Genomic DNA, 24,985 nt, shown 5'->3' with positions numbered 1-24,985 from the left:
AAAAACGTAATAAAAATACACGAAAACACGCTTTTAATGCGTCTTTTAATTCTTTTTGTATACCCCCTAAAAATCCCCCCGTACAAACATCCAGATTACGGCCCTGCTTCTGAAATATATGATTTTGCAACAAGCCTACAGTTTGCATTTCCACCAAAAGGACGAGTACATAAAAAATCGAATTTTTATGCTGATTTTAAACATATAAGTTTCATCAAGTTTAGTTCTATGAGTCTGAGAAAATTTGCCTTATCTTCGAAAAAATTGCCAATATCTTTCGTTTCCTAAGGGGGCAAAAATCTTTAGATTATAAAGGATCCCTGGAAAAAAAAAAGAAAAAACGCCCTTGAAGAAAAATGAAATCCTGAAGAAAAAATCTCTTAAAGTATTCGGTAACATCCCATATGTGCATCGTCATTACGTAACAGTTACGTGTGCACCGTCATTACGTAACTCCCACATGTGCGCTGTCGTTACGTAGCACCCATGTGTGCGCCGTCATTACAGAACACCCACGTGTGTGCCGTGCTCAGTTACAAGCGGGGGTTCCCCAAGGCCCCCTTCATTCCCAATAAAATCTACCGAGTGACGCCAGATTTTGTCACCCTCAACATAAATAAACATTCCCTCTTACGTAGGCTCTCCCACTTAACTAGCGGACCTTGAAATGTAACATGTCATGCAAGATTACGTAATTTCAGTTACAAGCGGGGGTTCCCCACTTGACTGGTGGGCCCTAAGCTACAAGTCACGCGAGAAAGCGTTATCCTTAACATGGGAACACAATACCCTATTGAGTAATAACCAAAGAAATCCTGAAGTAAACGACTCCCTATTATGTAACATACAACTGTACTATAGCATTACGTAAGACCTAGGTGCGCGTAAAAACGTCTTGGGGGACTAGTAGCTCCAATATTATAACCGTTATGTGTCTCACGGGATCCAAAAATGCATCACTACTGATATCAGATTGGATTATAGGATATCAAAAATATTACTCAAACAATAAGGACAAAGTCATCCTCAAGTCTTTCTCAGAAGTTCAGTAGGAATTCGTGTGTTAAAGTATGACACTTGCTCATGCCAAGCATATTTAGTTTTCATGTGTGGTGTGGGACACAGCCAACATTTTTGACAAATAAATGAAAAGTAAGTTTATTTTAGTTTGATCTGGGTTCAACTTTTTTCTGGGAAAGGTTCAATTTAGAAACACCAAATGTAATTCACAATATCTCCATATTTCTTATGGACTCCGACGACCATTCTCTTACCAGACAGCATTTGATTTCCATGAATTTTTCACACTAAAAATTGGAACGAGCAATTCGTATTCTGATTTTGGATTTCGTATTAAATTGAATGTTATTGAGAGGAATTTAGTCATTCTTCGAAGAACATCAGTCACATTATTCTCAATGTCAGTATTACTGTCAATACCCCTCCTTTCTGTGAATCAAGGAACGAATTAGTCCACAAGATTTGAGAAGACCTTATATACAGAGTTTGACTCTCCCCCCTTGAACATTTTCTCTAACCCACAAATTCTTGACAAAAATACGAATATTTGTTGCGTTTTTATTTTATTTTTCAAACCCTACCTTCTCCTCTCGAGTCTACTTACGACATTTTTTTTGTGAAAGTTCCTCCTTCTACAAAAAAAAACTGAACGAAAGGTCTTTCTGCAAAGGTCACATTATTATTGTTTTTTTTTACATAGTGAAAAATTGACAATCTCATGTTCTCATCGCCCCCTACCCCCCTCCAGTGCTAAAGGATGAGGGTAGGGGTGAAAATAAGAGTGAGAGAGTCAAGAAAGTTTTTTACTATTTTAAAAAGTAGAGTTAAGGAAAAGAGTCAAACTTTAGCGTAAAGAGCTGGGCGTTGATGAGGAAGCGGCCCCTTTCATATGCGAAGTAATTTCTGTTCGTTTTAAGTTTTAATGCCGCTCCTTACTTTCTGTTAAAAAAAACTTTTTTTTTTCTTTTTACTTAATCTACAACCAGTAACGCCGCTTTGGGCAAGACTTAAAGTCTGATCAGGCTAGAAACCGCTGGCAGATACAGGGCTTGATCCCTCTTTGACTTGAGCACAATTTACTTTTCTATAATATTCTCAAGCCGAACATTATCGGCAGCTCCCCTTCTAAAATAAGGATCCCCACCGCAAGTAACCATGACTTTACTCCAAATAGGACCCATGTATCCAATCTAGAAAAAAGGATTGTTAGTCAATGGTAAAGCATGTCAGATAGCTAAATAATTTTTGAGGCTATTTGAAGTGGCTTTTGAATTCGTTCCTTCTGTGAAAATCCAGTGTAATATGGATCCAAGTACTGGCTATGCATGACAAAACGAGAAAACATAAAGAAGAACAAGAGCTAAGAGCTCATATGGCACTTGTGACGAGGCCAGAAGAGCCAAGAACTCATATGGTATGAGCTCTAACAAAATTTTAAGAATCAAGAGATTGTTTTAAAAGGAAAATCAGAGGCTTAAGGCCGGTCGGGATTTAAAATAAGAGCTCTGAGTCAAGATGTCCTTCTAAACATCAAAATTCATTAAGATTCGATATCCCACTCGTAAGTTATAATTACCTCATTTTTTCTTATTTTTCCTCTCCCTTAGGCCCCCCCCCCGTATGGTCGAATCTGGAAAACGACTTTATCAAGTCAATTTGTGCAGCTCCCTGACACGCCTACCGATTTTCATCGTCCTAGCACGTCCAGAAGCACCAAACTCGCCAAAGAACTGAACCCCTCCCCCCAACTCCCCCAAAGAGAGCGAATCCAGTACGGTTACGTCAATCACGTATCTACGAAATTTGCTTATTCTATCCACCAAGCTTCATCCCGATTCCTCCACTCTAAGCGTTTTCCAAGATTTCCGATTTCCCCCTCCAACTCCCCCTAATGACAACAGATCTGGTCGGGATTTGATATGAGCTCTGAGACATGAATTCCTTCTAAATGTCAAATTTAATAAAGATCCGGTCACCCGTTCTTACGTTAAAAATACCTCAATTTTTCTAATTTTTCCAAATTAACACCCCCCCAGCTCCTCCGAAGAGAACGGATCCGTTCTAATTATGTCAATCACGTATCTAAAACTTGTGATTATTCTTCCCATCAAGTCTCATCCCGATCTCTCCACTCTAAGCGTTTTCCAAGATTTCTGTTTCCCTCCTCCAGCCCCCTATGTCCCCGGATCCCATTCAAATCGAAAACGGAGGATCTGAGACCTAAGATCCTTCTGTATATCAAGTTTCATTAAGATCCGAACACCTATTCGTAAGATAAAAATACCCCAGTTTTCACGTTTTCCAAGAATTCCGGTTTCCTCCTCCAAATACCCCCAATGTCACAGGATCTGGTAGGAATTTAAAATAAAAGCTTTAAAGCACAAGTTCCTTCTAAATATTAAATGTGATTAAGATCTGATCACCCGTTCGTAAGTTACAAATACCTAATTTTTCCGAATTACCCCCCCCCCCCCAACTCCACCAAAGAGAGCAGATCATTGAGATCCAATCACCCGTTCGTAAGTTAAAAATACCTCATTTTTTCTAATTTTTCAGAATTAACCCTCCCCCCAACTACCCCAAAGAAAGCGGATCCGTTCCGGTTATGTCAATCATGTAGCTAGGATTTGTGCTTATTTTTCCCACCAAGTTTCATCCCGATCCCTCCACTCTAAATGTTTTCCAAGATTTTAGGTTCCCCCATCCCAACTCCCCCCAATGTCACCAGATCCAGCCGGGATTTAAAATAAGAGCTCTGAGACACGATATCCTTCCAAACATCAAATTTCATTAAGATCTGATCAACCGGCTGTAAGTTAAAATACTTCATTTTTTCTATTTTTTCGAATTAACTGGCCCCCCACTTGCCCCCCAGATGGTCAAATCGGGAAAACGACTATTTCTAATTTATTCTGGTCCGGTCCCTGATACGCCTGCCAAATTTCATCGTCCTAGCTTACCTGGAAGTGCCGAAAGTAGCAAAACCGGGACCGACAGAATTTGCGATTGCTATATGTCACTTGGTTAATACCAAGGGCCATAAAAACGAAGATAATCGTACCCAGCGCAAAAGGATGATACGATGTAACCCATCGTTGCTTGAGAAGAGGTCGTTTTTATTTTAATTTCTAAGGTTTATCTTTTTATTCTAGCTTCTGGACTTGCGGAGGTCTTGACCGGAATATTTACATTGTATTTTCTTTTTTAAATGGCCGTGAATATCCTTTTCAAATGAAATGAAAAAAAGCAACAATCCTAAAATGCCTTACTTTTGTTCTGTAAAATATGTCCTTAATCGGTTTGCTTTTACTGTACCAAAACTTCTATATTGTTTTGTCTTTTTCAGTAAAGTATTGGCCTGAAAACGGCCCTTGGACATAGGGCCGAAATATTCACTGAATTGTATTCCACTGTCTTCGAAAAAAAAATCTCAATTCTTTCTACTTTGTGTTTATTTGGTATTGTTTATCTGTTTGTTTATGTGCTAGTGTGTGCGTAAAACGTAATCGTTTGACGTTTTTGACGTTTTTGACGTTACCAATATGAGGTTTGGTAGAAAAAAAAACTTTTTGTTCTTAATCCCTAAAAATAGTTTTAATCCATATTACATGAAGAATTGCATTTCTAGAAAGTCATATATAACAAACATCTTTCACAATCCCTTCCGGGATCGTCTTTAGAAGCTTTTCGACCAAATCCCATTTCCCAGAGACCTCGTCTTCATACATGGTACCCGATATCAGTTATATTACTGCCCGCAAGCATGCCTACATCTCTCGGCTATAAAACACATCTGGTTACAGAATGTTTCTAATTACAACATCTTTTTGAAAGACTGGAACCAATTTTCAAAAGGAAGTTGGGAGAGAATTACAAAATTCCAAATCCACTCAGCATATTGATGGACTCCTATTATTTTACGACCTTTTGTTTCCTGAGAACTCTTCAAATACCGATTAAAGAATGATTCAACACAATTGTTAGCCTCTCCGTTCTTCCCAGAGGCTTTAAAGCGAATTATACTTCGTTAAATACTGGATCCAAAATATTTCAATTGTTTTTAAATCTAATTCTCTTCGCACCAAGAACTGCATGGATCCTGGAGAGGCCTGAAGATGTCAGAGCTACATAAGAGTCCGAAATAAGAAGCACTTCGAAAAATAGGAGCTTTTTTTACGACGAGAAAATAAACCATAAAAACTTTTAGCCAAAAAAAAGAAAATGTGAAAAACTCACAGGTCAGCGTTTTTTTTCTCTGATTGTCACTTGATTACAATTTTTTCAATAGCGTTTTAAATTTTTGGCTACTATGGGTCGCAGTTCGTTCTTTAGCCTACTAGGTTGCTAATATCGCTGCAACCATGATGAAAAGTCATCTTAGAATAGTGTATAATAGTTTCCAAAGTTTTCAACACTAACCGATGCCAAGGCCGTATTCAGGAGAGGAGTCAGGGGATTTAAATAACCCAACCCGCCAAAAAAAAGAAATTTGGTCCAAGCGTAAAAACGCAATAAAAATGCGAAAAAACACATTTTGATGCGTTTTTCCCCACCTCCCCCCCGAAAAAAATCACCCCAAGCAAAAAAATCCTGGGGTACTTGTCTATTATATAATAGACACTCGAGAACTTGTATCTTGAACATGTGACAATACCGGTTTTCACGTTATCTATACCAGATAATCTTCTTCAGCTCATTGGGAAACTACGTTATAGGTATATTTAAACTATATACATAGTTGGTATTGTGGTTAGGTTATTTTAGGTTGCGTATTTAATATAACAGGCTCTGGGTGGCCACCCCTCCCTAATTCTTTGTGATAGCTTTCATTATTTTGTTATTAAAGTATTGTATTTTGATCATATTTTGTAGTATTTCACTAGCATTCACCAAACTTCACTTCTTGATTGTGTATTATATAATAGACAAATATCAATCCTGGACACAACCCTAGCGTTATGTTAATACTACTAATTGCGTGAAGATTTTTATTCACCAACGTTAGATCTAATTCATCTAGCTTTCCATGGTTCTCTACGTGAGCAACTCCTTTCTTTGATGTATTGATCTAGTTGCGGTATTATTGCCTCCTCCCCCTATTCTTCCTTTTTCTTCGCCAGTATAGCAAAAATGAACGAACCACCTGAACAGCCAGGTTATCTAAGCATTATAGTTTCTTATCTGTTTGCTTTTTATTCACTTTCTGCCTTTTTATCTTATCTTTCGATCGGGATAAAATTTCGGATCGAATTAAATTTTTGCTTTTAGGCATATTATTTATTTCAAGAAGTCAAACTAATCGTATGAGTTGAACAGCCTCGAATAGCAAAGTATCCAAACGAACATCTGTCATCACCATCGCATATATTAAAGACACGTCCTAATACATAAAGGATTTCAGTTCCTCTCATAGCAGTTGTAACGCATTGGGCTTCCTGTAGTAGTGATAACTATGCATCCATCACTTTCATTACTTATACTAAATTGCAATAGGGTCTCCCATCTTTGTAGGTTTTAGATGATTTTTTGGTGCAAAGTTAATCGGAACTTCACATATTCGATGCAACGAAAACAATGACCTTGTTGTTTCTGTTGGTACTCTATTGTGAAATCAATTGGGTACAAGAACCTGTCCACTTATATAAAGTTTTCCAACTAAAATCAGCAGGAGAGGCTGTTGCACAGAAATAAGTTCTATCGAAATTGGGACCAGGGGTTACGTCCACCCCACATGGAAAATTCTCCCACCCGCAAAGTTGAGCAGCCTCAGAGAAAGTACAAAGTAGGTACCTCATAATGTCCATCAGACGTTCTAAAGGGTAACAAAAGGACCAAATATGAAACAGTTATAGGGCAGGGGTTGGTTGGTCTCCAATCACCTTTGTCTTCAAATAAAGAAATAGAACTCTTGATTTCCCATCAAATGAGCATCATCCAAAGTTTCTACAGCCACGCAGGGGGGGGGGGTCAGGGATGAGGAAGGCGAAGCCCCTCCCCTCTTATAAAAGATAAATTCTGCTAATCTTGGGGTTTAATATTAGTCTTAACTTTCATAATAACAGCGTAGATCAGAATTATTCCCCAAAATCAAGAAGGATTAAATATCAATTACTACTTCCACTCCACCCCTTTCTTACAAATTATTCTGTATTTACCTGAAGGCTCAATGTAAGTTGGATGTTTTGGCATTAAAATACACCCTTTGGAGCATCCTCCCCTACAAAGTTTATACAGCCACCCTTCCCACAAAAAAATTATATCTTGACAATAGACAAATTGCTTAGCTTACAGCCCTTGCCCCTGGAAAGGGCAAGGAAAGGGGTTGGTAAACCTGGAGGAATGGTTGCTTGACCTTTGGACAGTTTTGAAAAAAATAGCTCTATCAAAAGTTCGATCGGATGCTGTTATGGAAAATGAGGAGAATTATATAGGACGAATTTTTCCATGGGATAATTTTAAAACGGGAGTCGGGGGATTTTTCAGGGGAAACGCTTAGACGCATCAAAATTACCCATATAGTCCCATTCACAATACGATTTTACTTATTCAAGATTTAACGCCTAGATTCTTATAAGTTTCTTTTTTATTGTTCTCTTTTTTATGCAGGACTTATTGGAGTTTATTTAAATCATTTAATCTATCTAATCTGTTCAACTCTTGTATTATATATAGTTTTTTATTCTCCTTCTCTCTTCTGTGTGTGAGTAAGTAAGTGATCAGTTTTCTTTTTCTCTAGGCCAATGACTGGTGTGTATTCCAACTTCTTTACAGGCCAAAGTGCCTTTAGGGGGAACAGCATTGTGTATCATTATGGCACTTGGTGTTAACCAAGTGACATTTAGCGATGGCAAATTCTGTCGGTCTGTCTGTCCTGTTTTGCTAGTTTAGGCACTTCCAGATAAGCTAGAACGATGAAATTTGGCCGGCGTATCAGGGACCAGACCAGATTAAATTAGAAATAGCCGTTTCCCTGATTAGACTATCTTGGGGGAGTGGGGAACGGTTAATTCGGAAAAATTAGAAAAAATAGGTATTTTTAACTTACGAACAAATTATCGGATCTAAATGAAATTTGATATTTAGAAGAATCTTGTGCTTCAGAAATCTTATTCTAAATCCCGACCAGATCCGGTGACACTGGGGGCAGTTGGAGGGGGAAACTGGAAATCTTGGAAAACGTGAAAATTGAGGTATCTCTCCGTTTTTAATTCGAATTGGATCCGGGGACATAGGGGATTGGAGGGGGGAAACAGAAATCCTGGAAACCGAAAATCTTAGAAAACGCTTAGAGTGGAAAGATACTTTATGATACTTAAAGATACTTAATACTTAGTGGATGAAACTTAATGGGAAGAATAAGCACAAGTTCTAGATACGTGATTGACGTAATTAGAACGGATCCGCTCTCTTTATGGGAGTTGGGGGGGGGGGGTGTTAATTCGGAAAAATTAGAAAAATTTAGGCATTTTTAACTTAAGAACGGGTGACAGGATCTAAACGAAATTTGATATTTAGAAGGAATCCATGTCTCAGAGCTATTGTTCTAAATCCCGCCCAGATATGGTTACATTGGGGTGAGTTGGAGGGGGGAAACCAGAAATCATAGAAAACGCTTAGAGTGGAAAGATCGGGATGAAACTTGTTGGGTGGAATAAGCAAATATCGTAGATATGTTATTGCCGAAACTGGATTGGATCCACTCTCTTTGGAGGAGTTAGGGGGGTCCAGTGCTTTGGCGAGTTTGGTGCTTCTGGACGTGCTATGACGATGAAAATTGGTAGGCGTGTCAGGAACCTGCACAAATTGACTTGAAAAAATCGTTTTCCCCGATTGGACCATCTGGGAGGCTTGGCTCTTCCGGCCTCGTCAAAGTGCCATATGAGCTCTTGTTATATATGTATTTCACAACAAATATTAAGTTGTACTGATTTCAGCTGATAGAATTAGCTCAAATCAGCACTGGCTAATTCCCGGCGTTAGTAAAATCGCTTTGTAAATTGACCTTGAAGGAGCTGAGCCAGTAGCGAAATTTTAAGACAGTTAAATAAAAAACAAGTTTTTTCAACAGAAAGTAAGCAGCAACACTAAACTTAAAGCGAACAGAAATTATTACGAATATGAGGGGGGGGGGGTTATACCCTTGTCAATATCCCGTTCCTTACGCTGAAGATCGAATGTTGTCCCAATTCCTTAAAAATGAAATCTGAATCACAAAGCCCGTTTAATTAGAATAAAAAGCTCTTTTAAAAGAACTAAAAACAAGAGCTAAGAGCTCATACGGCACTTGTAACGAGGCCGGAAGAGCCAAAAGCCAAGAACTCATATGGTATGAGCTCTAGCAAAATTCTAAGAATCAATAGATTGATTTGAAAGGAAAATCAGAGGCTTAATGCCGGTCGGGATTTAAAATAAGAGCTCTGAGTCAAGAGGTCCTTCTAAATATCAAAATTCATTAAGATCCGATCACCCACTCGTGAGTTATAAATACCTCATTTTTTCTAATTTTTCCTCTCCCTTCAGCCCCCCAGATGGTCGAATCGGGGAAAACGACTATATCAAGTCAATTTGTGTAGCTCCCTGACACGCCTACCAATTTTCATCGTCCTAACATGTCCAGAAGCACCAAACTCACCAATGCACTGAACCCCACCCCCCTAGCTCCCCCAAAGAGAGCAGATCCAGTACGGTTACATCAATCACGTATCTACAACCTTTGCTTATTCTACCTACCAAGTTTCATCCCGATTTTTCCACTCTGAGCGTTTTCCAAGATTTTCGGTCCCCCCCCCCAACTCCCCCCAATGTCATCAGATCTGGTCGGGATTTGAAACAAAAGCTCTGAGACATGAGTTCCTTCTAAATATCAAATTTCATTAAGATCCGGTCACCCGTTAAGTTAAAAATACCTCAGTTTTTCTAATTTTTCCAAATTAACACCCCCCGGCACCTCCAAAGAAGACAGATCCGTTCCAATTATATCAATCACGTATCTATAACTTGTGCTTATTCTTCTCATCAAGTTTCATTCTGATCTCTCCGCTCTAAGCGTTTTCCAAGATTTATGTTTCCCCTCCAACCCCCTTTCTCCCCGGATCCAATTCGAATTGAAAATGGATCATCTGAGACATAGGATCCTTTTATATATCAAGGTTCATTAAGATCCGATCACCCATTCGTAAGATAAAGATACCTCAATTTTCACATTTCCCAATAATTCCGGCCCCCCCCCCTAGCTCTCCTTAATGACGCTGTATCTGGTCGGGATTTAAAATAAGTGATCTGAGTTACGAGGTCATTCTAAATATATCCGATCACTCCTTTGTAAGTTAAAAATACTTCATTTTTTCTAATTTGTCAGAATTAACCCCCCCCCCCAACCCCCCTCCAAATAGAGCAGATCCGTTCCGGTTATGTCAGTCACGTATCTAGGACTTCAGCTTATTTTTCCCACCAAGTTTCATCCCGATTCCTTCACTCTAAGCATTTTCCAAGATTTTAGGTTCCCCCCCCCCCGACTCCCCCCAAATGTCAACGGATCCGGTCCGGTTGTGTCAGTCCCGCATGTTGGACTTGTTTTTAATCTTCCCACCAAGCTTCATCCTGATCTCTCCGCTTTAAGTGTTTTCCAAGATTCACCCCCCCCCCCCCAATGACGCTGGATCCAGTCGGGATCTAATGAAATTTCAGTAAGATCCGATCATTCCTTCGTAAGTAAAAAACACCTCATTTTTTCTAAATTTTCAGAACTAACCCCCCCCCCCAACTCCCCCAAATAGAGCGGAACCGTTCCGGTTATGTCAATCACGTATCTACGACTTCTGCTTATTTTTTCCACCAGATTCATCCCGATCCCTCCACTCTAAGCGTTTTACAAGATTTTAAGTTCCCCCCTCCCAAAACTTCCCCTAATGTCACCAGATCCGGTTGGGATTTCAAATAAGAGCTCTGAGACGCGATATCCTCCTAAATATCAAATTTCGTTAAGACCCGATCACCCGTTCGTAAGGTAAAAATACATCATTTTTTCTATTTTTCCGATTAACCGTTCCCCCACTCCCCCCCAAAATGGTCGAATTGAGAAAATGACAATTTCTAGTTTAATCTGGTCTGGTACCTGATACGCCTGCTAAATTTCATCGTCCTAGTTTACCTAAAGTGCCTAAACTAGCAAAACCGGGACCGACAGAATTTGCGATCGCTATATGTCACTTGAAGGTACCAAGTGCCATAAAAACTTTAGCGTAAAGAGCGAAGTGTTGACGAGGGGGCTAGACCCCTCATATACATAATAATTTATGTTCGTTTTACGGTTTGAAGTTACTCCTTACTTTCAGTTGGAAAAAACTTGTTTTTTATTTAATTTCTCGTCGTTTTTTAAATAATTCTGGGAAATCCGGGTCCACTTCCATGAATTCCCTTCCCCCATGAAAAATTCCTCAGTGGAGAGATCCTCCCACGTAACTTCAAAGGCTAGCTAAAATACCCCCCCCCCCCCGCAAATTCCGCATTTTTGTACATAGTAGCTTGAAACCACTACGATAGGATTCTCTGGCATGCTTAATCTGACGGAGTGATTTTCATTAAGAACACTTGATGTTTTGTGGGTGTTCCCACCTATTTTCAAAAATTGGTCAAATTTTTGATGGTACCATTAAATTTGATGAATTTTACATATTTTGATTGAGAAATTTGATTCTTTGATGTATCTATTGTTATTCAGACTCTATTTCTTAAAGTTTCGATTGCTATTGAGCTGCATCGTATGTTACAGTTCGTTACCACGAACTGTTTGATAGGGACTTTTCAATAATTGTCGCATGCTACCTGGCCATTTAACGTGTTTTATTTTTGTCGTTTAAGGCTCATAGGGTATCCTATAAAATGTCGGACGGCGAACGAAAAAAAAGGTTTTGTATTAAAGAGGCATAACAATAACCAACGATAGAATCATGACAACCCGGTAGCAGCTCCAGAGCTTGCTATCACTCGGTAGGAAAACAGTGGAGGAAAGATTTACAAGATTTTAAACAGATACGATTTTCCATTGAAATTGTCATATAAGTAGCATATAATAAATATTCGTCGCCAATTGAGCAGAGGCAGGGTAAATCAAGAGAAACTACCTAATTGTCTAAAAGACGTCTCGATGTATCTGTTTCTTGAAGAAAAGTTTTATCAAAGACAAATAGTTACCTGACAAACCTGTAAGCGTCATCTAAAGAACGAAGCTATCGGCCCCTGAGTCCTGAATCTCACACTCCCAGTCAAAGCTAAGATTTATATTTGAACTCTTTGAAACAGGTTCTTAAACGACTGAAATACCTAATTTAAAGCATGACAATATCTGCGGCCTAAATTTGCATAAAACGCCGATTAGGCTAAAGATATACAGCCAGCCATTAAACGACTATATAAAGAATTGCCGATAATAATGACACGGGTATACACTTTCTGATTTTGACCAAGCGTAACTGTAAAAAATGCTGAATAATAGGTTACAGCCCTTAATTTCTTCTTCTCTCAATTTTTAATATCCCATCCTGGTACTTGAGCAAGGGTGCCTGAACCCAGAGAGAAAAAGAGAAACTGCAGTCCAGTATGTCCGTGTTAAAAAGTGTGCTTTAAATTTATTGATTTATTTTTGTGACGTATTTTCCCAAATTACATTATTCCTTATTGTTACTGGTGATTGCCAACTTGCAATTAACGTTTAGTGATAGACTTAGACTAACAAAGAAATGCAAGGTTTGCGGAAAGGATATAAGATTCATTAAGCCTGGAAAAGAACTAATTTCTAAGGTAACAGGCTAAGCATGACAAAATGAAAACAAGAGCTAAGAGCTCATATGGCACTTGTGACGAGGCAAGAAGAGCTAAGAGCCAAGAGATCATATGGCATGAGCTCTAATACAATTCTAAGAATCAATAGATTGATTTAAAAGTAAAATAAGAGGCTTAATGCTGGTGAGGATTTAAAATAAGAACTCTGAGTCACGATGTCCTTCTAAATATCAAAATTCATTAAGATCCGATCACCCACTCGTAAGTTATAAATACCTAATTTTTTCTAATTTTTCCTCTCCCTTTAGCCCCCCAGATGGTCGAATCAGGGAAAACGACTTTATCAAGTCAATTTGTGCAGGTCCCTGACACGCCTACCGATCTTCATCGTCCTAGCACGTCCAGAAGCACCTAACTCGCCAAATCACTGAACCCCTCCCCCCAACTCCCCCAAAGGGAGCAAATCCAGTACGGTTCCGCCAATCACCTATCAAGGACATTTGCTTATTCTATCCACCAAGCTTCATCCGATTCCTCCACTCCAAGTGTTTTCCAAGATTTCCCCCTCCAACTCCCCCCAATGTCAAAGATCCGGTCGGGATTTGAAATAAGAGTTCTGAGACATGAATTCCTTCTAAATATCAAATTTCATTAAGATCCGATCACCTATTCGTAAGATAAAAATACCTCTATTTTCCCGTTTTCCAAGAATTCCGGTTTCCCCCTCCAACTCCCCCCAATGTCACAGGATCTGGTCGGAATTTAAAATTGGAGCTTTAAAGCACAAGATCCTTCTAAATATCAAATTTCATTAAGATCTGGTCACCCTTTCGTAAGTTACAAATACCTCAATTTTCTAAATTACCCCCCCCCCAATTCCACCAAAGAGAGCAGATCCGGTCCGGTTATGTCAGTCACGGATCTTAGACAGGTTTTTATTCTTCCCATCCAGTTTCATTCTGATTTCACCACTTTAGGTATTCCCCCCCCCCAATTACGCTGGATCCGGTTGAGATTTAAAATAAGAGATCTGAGTTACGAGTTCCTTCTAAATATGAAGTTTCATGAAGATCCGATCACTCCTTCGTAAGTTAAAAATACGTCATTTTTTCTAATTTTTCAGAATTAACCCCCCCCCCAAATAACTCTACGCTAAAGTTTGACTCTTTCTCTTAACTCTACTTTTTAAAACAGTAAGAAACTTTAGCGTAAAGAGCGGGGCATTGAGGAGGAAAAGCCCCTTTCATATACGGAGTAATTTCTGTTCGTTTTAAGTTTTAATGTTGCTCCATACTTTTATTTAAAAAACTTGTTTTTTTATTTAATTTCTGGACGTTTTTGAATTAAAGCATGCTTTGATCTTGGCTCTCCGCACATAAATAATTAAAACGAAATTTGCATATTAATTAATTGCAATTAATCGGAAGATTTTGAGAAAAAAGGAGCGAGGGAGGAGGCCTAGTTGCCCTCCAATTTTTTGATTACTTAAAAAGGCAACTAGAACTTTTAATTTTTTACAAACGTTTTCTTTGGTAAAAAATATACGTAACTTAACTTACGTAACGAACTTCTATATTCATATGTTTTTATTGCGTATATGAGGGGGTTCAACCCTCGTCGATACCTCGCTCTTTACATTAATGCTTAAATTTTGTCCCAATTCATTAAGAATGACGTCTGAATCACAAAGGCCGTAGAATAAATAGTTGAAATTACTATAAAGACTTTAGCGTAAAGAGTGAGGTATAACGAGGAGGTAAACCCGTCACATGCGTAATAATTTTGTTCGTTTTAAGTTTTAATGCTGCTCCTTACTTTCAGTAGAAAATACTTTTCATATTTATTTTTTCATTGTTTTTTTTCAAAAAATACTAGAAAATCCTTCATTGAAATTCTCTTCCCCCATGAGAAGTTCATCCATGGAAATATCCTCCCACGTAACCCCCCTCAACTCTCCCCCCTAAACCAAAAAAATCACCCTGAAAACGTCTGCACACTTCCCAGTAACCATTACTGTATGTAAACACAGGTCAAAGTTTCTAACTTACAGCCCCTCCCACGGGGACTGCGGGGGAAGAAGTCGTCCCTAAAAACATAGTTATGAGGTTTTTTGATTATGGTGAATAAAATTGCAATCTCAGAATTTTGATCCGGTGACTTTTGGGAAGAAATGAGCGTGGGAGGGGGCCTAGGTGCCCTCCAATTTTCGGTCACTTAAAAAGGGCACAATAACTTTTGATTTCCGTTAGAATGAGCCCTCTCGCGACATTCTAAGACCACTCAGTCGATACGATCACCCCTGGGGAAGAAAAAAAAAACAATAAACAAATAAACACGAAATCCGTGATCTGTCTTCTGGTAAAAAAAAATGCGAAACTCCACATTTTGATAGATAGGAGCTTGAAAATTCTTCAATAAGGTTCTCTGATACGCTGAATCTAATGGTGTGATTTCGTTGAGATTTTATGACTTTTAGGGAGTGTTTCCCCTATTTTCTAAAATGAGGCAAATTTTATCAGGCTCGTAACTTTTGATGGGTATAACCGATCTTGATGAAACTTATATATTTAAAATCAGAACTAAAATGCGATTCTTTTCATGTAACTATTGGTATCAAAATTCCATTTTTTAGAGTTTCCGTTACTATTGAGCCGGGTCGCTCCTTACTAATTAATTAAAATGTATTTAATTAATTACCAAATTTCCCAAAAATCAAACAGTTCGTGGTAACGAACTGTAGTAATGAGCGACCCGGCTCAATAGTAAACGAAATTCTAATCAAACGCATCGGATTTTCATGCTGATTTTAAATATATAAGTTTCATCAAATTTAGTCTTTGTCATCAAAAGTTATGAGCCTGAGAAAATGTGCCCTATTTTGGAAAATAGAGGGAAACACCCCCTAAAAGTCATAGAATCTTAACGAAAATCACACCATCGCATTCAGCGCATCAGAGAATCCTATTGCAAAAACTTCAAGCTCATATCTACAGAAATGTGGAATTTCGTATTTTTTGCCAGAAGACAGATCACGGGTACGTGTTTATTTGTTGTTTTTTTCCCTAGGGGTCATCGTATCGACCAAGTGGTCCTAGAATGTCACAAGAGGGCTAATTCCAACGGAAATGAAAGTTTTAGTGCCCTTTTTAAGTGACCAAAAAATTGGAGGACACGTAGGCCCCCTCCCACGCTCATTTTTTCCCAAAGTCAACGGATCAAAATTTTGAGATAGCCATTTTGTTCAACACAGTCGAAAATCATAAAACTATATCTTTGAGGATGACTTATTCCCCCACAGTCCCCGGGGGAGGAGCGGCAAGTTACAAACTTTGACCAGTATTTACATATAGCAATGGTTATTGGGAAGTGTATAGACGTTTTCGGGGGATTTTTTTGGTTTGGGGGGTTGAGGGGAGGGGGCTATGTGGGAGGATCTTTCCTTGGAGGAACATGTCATGGGGGAAGAGAAATTCAATGAAAAGGGCACAGGATTTTCTAGCATTACTATAAAAAAAATTAAAAATAAACATGAAAGTTTTTTTCAATTGAAAGTAAGGATGAGCATTAAAACTTAAAACGAACAGAGATTATTACACATATGAGGGGTTCTTCTCCTCCTAAATACCTCGTTTTTTATGCTAAATTATTTTTGGTACTTTCAACTATTTATTCTATGGCCTTTCTGATTCAGGGGTCATTCTTAAAGAATTGGGACAAAACTTAAGCTTTAGAGTAAAGAGCGAGGTATTAACGAGGGGACAAACCCCCTCGTATATATAATACAAATATAAGAATATAGAGGCTTATTACGTAAGTTAATTCTTAAGTTACGGATATTTTTTACTAATAGAAACGTTCGTTAAAAATTAAAAGTTCTAGTTGCCTTTTTAAATAACCGAAAAATTGGAGGGCAACTAGGCCTCCTTCCCCAACCCTTATTTCTCAAAATCGTCTGATCAAAACTAAGAGAAAGCCATTTAGCCAAAAAAAAAAGAATTAATATGCAAATTCCATTTTAATAGTTTATGTGCCGAGAGCCAAAATCAAACATGCATTAATTCAAAAACGTTCAGAAATTAAATAAAAACAACTAGTTTTTTTAACTGAAAGTAAGGAGTGATATTAAAATTTAAAACGAACAGAAATTACTCCGTGTATGAAAGGGCCTGTTCCCTTCTCAACGCCCCGCTCTTTACGCTAAAGTTTTTTACTGTTTATTAAAGTAGAATTGAGAGAAAGAGTCAAACTTTAGCGTAACGAGCGGGGCGTTGAGAAGGGGACAGCCCCTTTCATACACGGAGTAATTTCTGCTTGTTTTAAGTTTTAATGTTGCTCCTTACTTTCAGTTAAAAAACTTTTTTTTTTATTTAATCAATAAAAAGATTATAGCGCTATGACCAGTCTGGTCATCAGCTATTCAAAAATAAAGACCGTATTGTCTCAATACAGTGGTGTAAATTCAAGGTTATACCCCAGAATAGCAACATATAATATATATATATATATATATATATATATATATATATATATATATATATATATATATATATATATATATATAATTCTGAATCCAAAAAGGTTCGCTCTTTTTACTGGCTTAGGATTTTAGACAGAAGAACCGATCAGTTTTTGTATTCATCCGCTTAGGAAATAATGCGACATCTACTGCTACTACTAGCAACTCACAGCAGCAATAAACCGCCTGAGGCCAACACAGCTTCGCATTCTCCTTTTCCATCCCAATCTATTCATAGCCTCCCTCTTGAAATCCTCCCAGAAGTTCCCATTTTCTTTTGATCTTTCCCAACAACATTCTCCTACCCCATTCGGAGACACCCTGCTTTTCGTTTGGTCCTAGATGGTTGGCCGACAAGGACAATCCTTGCTGATTTGTCATCCTTCATCAGCAGAAAGTGTCCTAGCCATCTCATCTTTTCTGTCATTATGGCCCTAGTGAACCACATTTTTCGTACAGCTTACTGTTTAAGATACGGTCAGTCAGTTGGGTATTCCAGACAATTCGTGGGGAATTTCTCTGGAAAATGTCTAGGGAATCCACTTCTGTTTTTCGGAGCATAGGCCAACGGCATTCCAGCACATTTTTTACACACAAGTATAGGACTTGTACTTGTGCATTATTCAGAACACTCTCAAAATATGATGAAAATACAGTACTTTATTATGAAAATTGTAACCTAACCTAACCTTTCAAACATAGCCTTTTGTTACACTTCCAAAAATGCTCCTTCTCGTAAGAGCATAAAGTCATGTTGTGTCCATCAACGCACAGTTTTGTTGTGGGCAACAACCCCTTATCCTGGAAAAGTACAATTACCTCTTTTTCAGTCTTTGGCAATTCGCAAATCTTCATTCAAACATCACAGACACTATCTTCTACCACTATGCGTAGCAAAATAAGTTGAGTTTTGTCTTTGTGGCTATGAAACCGGATTTTCGCATCGTAATTTTTTTCACAAAAGAACCTAACTTCACTTATTGAGCGTGTTCTGAACAATACACAAGTACCATAATTCCTTTTTTGTCTTTTGCTAAACCCCCTTCGTGTCACTATATAATGTCGGAGAAAGAGGCATTCAAGAGAATACTGCCGCCAGAGGACACATCTGTCCATATACGTTTTTACAGTCTATACAAAATGAACGGTGTTCAGTGTTGCACTTTTAGAGGGGATGTTAGGGGTCTTTCAGTTGAGTGGGGGAGTAACAAGCCTCAAAAGTGCATTTTTAAGTTCCAATTTGCCAAATTTCCGTCCGAATATGAAATGAAGAAGATGAGCAGAAGGATATTTATTGCGAACAGCAGTATTAACAATAAATCTACTCCGATTTCAATGAAATCGTTAGCTATTTTTCGTTGGCTCATGGCGCACAAATTCAGTTTCCGCCATGTCAACAGCATCATTAATTTTCTTCGTTATGTCAGTGGAAGAATTTCTAAATAGACACAAGTCTAGACTTTGGATTTCTTTTACAACTTGCCGACAAATCATCCCCACTGTTTGCTTACTAAGAGATTTCTGGTTATAAAAATAATTTAATCGATTCCAAAAGCATAGGAAACCATTTCATGCCTGGGATAGATTCAAACAATAATAGAATTCACACCGTTTCTTGATCAATTAAATGAGAATGTTATCATGACCTGAAAATAGGCCTCAAGTAAGCTCTAATCCTGAGAATAAGCTATGCTCTTCGAGACTCAAATGAGTTGAATCAAGATAGTTCAAATCAAGCTAATGCAAGACAAAGAGTTTATAAGTTATTCGAAGCTACCGAGGGGTTCCCCATTTCCGCCACATGGCGTACATCTTGGAATACTAAATGCGCCAAAGAAGTCCGCGACGGTCGGGTCGGTACAAATCCTGAGACGCTTCACACACTCCCCAAAACACTTGGCAGAGTTCCACCCCGTTTTGCACACGCCATCTGGAGTGCTTGATTTCTAAGAATGGGAAATACCTCTGTCGCTGATAAAAGAAAAAAAAATGGTTATTTACTGTGTCCCTAAAGCAGATTTTTATCCTTTCAAAAAGATCACCCGACTGTTCGATGTGGAGTAATGGTGCATAACATCAGTTCCGCTTCCATCCTCGGATCCTGTTTGCCCAGATTAACTTAGTACTCTGGGTAACAATCAGAAAAACTTAATTTTTCATCATCTACTTTGTACTCGGCCAGAAGTAGTATGCATAGTTGGGGGAATATCTCCCACCACTTGCTGCGTTTTCCCTAGACACCCTACCCATTTGAAAGTAGGTGGACTTTTGGCTTGCCTTACAGGAAAATGCCACAAACCCTCGCCCCAAACAAAAACCATAGGCATCACCGAGACTCAAGCTAGTTATCATTCGCTTTTAAGTTCGATATACTAATGATTCGGCCAAGACAGGCCACGTGTTTCGTTAAGTAAATTATCCAGCAGTCTTTTCTGAGAAGTAATAAAGGCTGATAGGCAATTTTCTAGGCCTGAGAAAAAAAAGTATATACGATATACACAATGTAAAAAGAAGAATAGGTACACCACAGGGAGGTTTCCAAACTTATTCATATTGGCAGTCCACCGAGGGCTAAACAAAAAGAAGGCTGTCCTCAAATGGGTCAAAAAGACGTGATAAGAAAACATTTAAAGATACATACAAAGAAGTACATATGAAGCTCTGAACAGGTTGGGATGGAGGAGCATATACAGCAATATTCGCATCAGGTTAAGTTGGTAGCGCACTGACTTTTCATTTATACAAACCTGCTTTGCACATGGGTACGCGCCTGCTTCACAAGGACACAATTTGCCTATTCATAAAGGACGAGACTTATAAAATAAGATAAAAATAAGCCTTCCTGGTAAATCTAAAAAATGCCATTAAGCCCAGTGAAGCACATAAACGGGGTTTAGTCAAAATTGATGGGGGATGGGAGAATATGAAAAAACAAAACAAAGAAGTATGTATAGATATAAGCTATAGGAGATTTTAAGACAAATCTTATAATTTTTATAACTACCAGGAAAATAAAGGAACAATTTGTGCATAGACCTAGGCCCAGAAAAAGTGGAACGCTACATGTCTGTAAAACATTACACCAGGGTGTATTTGAATCATTTTTTGGTATAATAATAACTACTATGCAAGAAACCTGGGCCTACCTAGAGTGAAATTCTTGGAACTGCCCCTGGAGCTCACAATAAACATTAACCTACTGTCTGCAAGACAGACTCCCAAACACAAGCCAAAAGGAGGGGGAATGAACCCACTTCATTCTGCGCACGCATCTCATTAATAGGTTCTCAAGAACTAAAATCATTTGAGTAAGTGAAACTGGATGTAACTTGATTAGTTTCACCCAAGCATAATTATAGTACATTCAGTAGGCAAACTAACAGGCTAATTCTCAGTTTGAAATTGGATTTTACACAACTGATCACTTACTTGGATGTTTATACTCAAATTTGGGAAGTAATTACCAAATTAATAAGACAGCGACCTCAACGTTGCATCACTTTTGAATTTACATATACTATAGGAATTGCTCCTAATATATTAATAGTGTCAAGGTTCCAAATCTCAAGTGTGCTTAGCCTAAAGCTAGGTTGTGGTCAGAGCCGTCCAAAGGGGGGAGGGGAGTCAAGCTTTCCAAGGCACCGTGGCAGGGGAGGACGACTGGAGGTTAACTACTTTGATTGTATTTTTTGTTTTTGTTCGGCTCTTTTACTAATATTTGAGATGGGAGGGAGGCACTGTTATTAATTTTTCCCTGGGCCCCACCGACCCTAGGAAGGGCCCTGGTTATGGTGTACCCATGCACAGATGCAGGATTTATTCTGGGCGGCTGAATATTGCGCGAACAAGAAGTCTGAGGGGGAGAAATAGGAAAATTAGCACATATATACTTGAGGGGGAGGGGTATATTGGCATATTTCATTTTCATATGAAGGCACATAAGAAAAACTCCGTCTTCAAAAACTCTAAGGCGGGACAGGCAAATTAGCATATATATATATATATATATATATATATATATATATATATATATATATATATATATATATATATATATATATATATATATATACTTGTCTCGTCCTTCTGCTGGTTAGCTCAAAATCATAGGCTAGGTTTACAAAGCAATTTATAGCCATAGAATCAACAATTCATAGTGGAGATTTCAAACAATCGATTTATGATTCCACAAAGCGCTTTTACGGCCCTATCCCGTCCTTATCATAGAAAATAGTTTTATGGTAATAAGCCACGGCTAAGAAAGCTAAGATTTGCTAAGCAATATCAAGACTAGCTAATCCATTCTAAAACTGAATAAATATCTAATCTGGAGTTAGTCCTCAAACTAGAAACTTTAATTATACACACTAATTCTTAGTTATGGACTACACTCTTTTAGGTGTATATGTTACCGTGAATGTTCGAAATACCTTTTTTCTCCTTAGATTTAGTCAGCGTTGCCAGTCAAATTTTTCATTTTTATACAAGGTTTGATGGTGCCAGGTTAGATTACTTTGGGCTAGGTTGGGTTAGGTTTTTAACCAATTTCTGAGATTTATAACCTAATTTAACCTAACCTAACTTTTACCATCAAAGCTGACTCGCAAAGATAATTGAATCCAAGCAAGAAAAAGAGAAAAAGAAAAAAAAGCCGTAACTTACTGGACGAAGCATTCATGTAAAAATAAATAAATAAAAAATAAAGAACCTTCTTTCATGGATATTATGATAACATACAGCAGACAAATTAATCCCGTTTTAACCACGGCTACCTTCACGGTTTCATTTTTCTTTCAAATTTAGTGGATGATTCCGTAATTTCCAATACCACACTATAGACGAATGAAATGCCATATCTAGAGAATTTTTGACGTGCCATTCCATCACAAAATTTTAACTACCAAGGACTGCAATATTAAAAACACAAATTGCCTCCCCCCCCAGGACCAGGGGTATGTCATTTTGTGTTGAGGGATTTGACTTATTTTTCAGATCATTATCAGTATCATCATAATTTGGTCGCTGGAACACTATCTTTGGTACTTGCGTGTTATAGTGACAATATCAAAGAGTGAAGTTAGGTTAATAATAATGAAATATATCAAAATATGACGGAAACACAATACTTAAACAACAAAGTTATGAAAACTACAACAGTGAATTATAGAAAGCAGACCGCCCAGAGCGCATTATATTAAATACCAAACCAACTCTATCAATTAATTGTTTAGTTAAAATATACCTGTATAGTAGTTTATCTCACTGAGATTAAGCTAATTATCTCTGACTGCAGACCGAGAAACCGGTTTTACTCAGATAAAGAACTTGAGAATGGTCGCTCTAACAATTAAGTATCTTTCATATTCCAATCTTTCATATTCTCGTCTTTTTTAAACAGGGTGTATCCTAAAACTACTTAGGTGCGTATTATTATTTTTTATTATATTATTATACTATTATTATTTTGCATACTATGTGCAGGTGCGTAAAACGTATTATTAACTCGCAAAATTAAAGCTTCACCATTTAAAAAACTGCAAAAAACTAAATTTACTCCAAATGATTATTTACCGAACGTTACTTTTACAAAATCGAGGAACAAAAATTTGGAAAGTAACACTACCAATGTGCACTTTCATTATCTCAACGGATATTTAGGGGTAGCGAGTTAGGAGCGTAAATTTGTCGTTTTTATAAAAAAAAATTTCAATGAAAATACGAAAACGGCATCTTTCAATGCCAATATTCACAAAGAAGTATATTTCAAATCTAAATCGAATGGGGGGGAGGGGGGTAAAAACACCTAGGGGATCTCTCTCCCCTCAATTGACGCCACGGTTAATTTGAAATTTTAGACTTTTCGAAAATGATTCAAATCTTGTAACACACGTCCTAAGAATCAATGTTTCCAAGAGGCCATATAATACAATTTTCATCATACGCTATCCCCTAGCGAAATGAAACAGATATCTCAACCAATAAAGATAAAGAAACTATATAATACTTTTACGAGGTTTCTATTGTTCCCGGCATATAGCTTAACCTTCCTGGAAAATTTATTAAGGTTGAGCAAAATCAGGTTTAGATCATAATAATCTGGAGGCAGGCTTTTGACCCATTAAATGTCTGTATTGAGTTTTTTGATCAAAACAGTCAAGATAGCATTCTAATTTTCATGTATAGATTACGAAATACTGCTATAAATGACCTCGTCGAGTGTTAGCCATTGACACCCAATTTATGTGTCAATTAGGGGGGAGGGGGGCTTCTGACGCATCACCCTACAGATCATGAAAAATCCATTTTTGGTACTTTCTTTGAAAATACCTCTGTTAATATTGTCTTTGAAAATAAGTTTTTGTTTGTATTTTCAATGGTAAAATATACCCCCACCCCCTATGTTTCGTTGATTGACTATAGGCTTGACGAGGTGAATGTCAGTTTGAGTAAGAAAGAATGATTGATGAGAATTGAAGAGTATGGTGCGTTTCATTCAAGTTCAATTGATGTTTTTTTTTTGCTTTCTTAGCAGTTGATTATTTATGTTTTTTTGAGACGAGGGATGGAATGAGGGTAATTTTGGGGGGAGAAAACCCAATGAGGTAATTTTCTTTTTGTCCTTCCAAATAGCCATATTTAACATATATTTTTATTATGTTAAATATAATAAAAATATATGTTAGTATTATATATATATGTATATATGCGTATTTTGTTAGCAATGTTAGCTTCTTCTTTTTCTTCTTGTCTGAATTGTTAGGGAGACACTTTCACAATATTTCATCATCGGTATTAAATTCTGGGCAAAATATTAACATTTTACCATATAATTTGCAAAAATGACTTACCATCAACCCTTCCCATGGCTAAGATAGCAATAGTTAAAGTTGCAGGCACTGCCCAGGCTGCTAAATGGAAGTAATGAGATTTTGCTTCAATGGGTTCATGTCCCCATTTGAGTCCAGCAGACAGAAACCATGTCAAGCATAATATGACCCACCACAAAGACGATGCCACACTAAAGTAGTACAACATCATAAAGAGTATTGTGCAATCAGGCTTTTTTGTGCCCTAAAATATTAAATAAATATTAAAATATAATTAAATATAAACAATAATGAATATAAAAAAAATACAAAAATAAAAGATACTACACCTTACTTACTTGTTTAAATGGCTCGGAAACTAGTTTAATCAGTCAGGTAAAAAAAAAACAAAAAAAAAGAAAATACAAAAAAATAATATTAGCCTATTGCCCTCAATTTCAATGTACAGGTTATGTGGGTGATTATGTCCTGTATTTTTAGAATTACCCTTTCATTCATTGGTTTGGCTTCGCTGAAAGCGTCCTTTTTCAATGGGCTTTTCTATTTGAATTGTAGCTGTAGTTGAGGGTTATTTGCTTCTATTAATGTCTTCAAATAAAAACAGTTTATATTAATGAACAAGAGCTAACAGCTCGTTTGGCACTTGTGACGAGGTCGGAAGAGTCAAGAGCTCATATGGCATGAGCTTTAACAAAATTCTAAGAATCAATAGATTGATTTAAAAGCAAAATCAGAGGCTTAATGCCAGTCAGGATTTAAAATAAGAGCTCTGAGACAATTCATTACGATTCGATCAACCACTTGTAAGTGAAAAATCCCTCATTTTTTCTAATTTTTCCTC

General features: G+C 37.6%; 1 protein-coding gene across 1 annotated transcript in view; it reads right to left on the bottom strand.

The window, feature by feature from the left end:
* Positions 1-24,985, bottom strand: part of LOC136034490 (frizzled-2-like) — a 75,209-nt gene that overhangs the window by 25,764 nt on the left and 24,460 nt on the right. Inside the window, exon 3 of the mRNA XM_065715706.1 lies at positions 24,166-24,388. Coding sequence (XP_065571778.1) covers positions 24,166-24,388 — 223 coding nt within the window. The remainder of the gene's footprint in view (positions 1-24,165; positions 24,389-24,985) is intronic.

The sequence above is a fragment of the Artemia franciscana genome, chromosome 13 (assembly GCF_032884065.1).
Source record: "Artemia franciscana chromosome 13, ASM3288406v1, whole genome shotgun sequence".
NCBI classification, from domain to species: Eukaryota; Metazoa; Arthropoda; class Branchiopoda; order Anostraca; family Artemiidae; genus Artemia; species Artemia franciscana.
The sequence above is the reverse complement of the archived record's forward strand: the minus strand, read 5'-3'. Positions and strand labels throughout refer to the sequence as shown.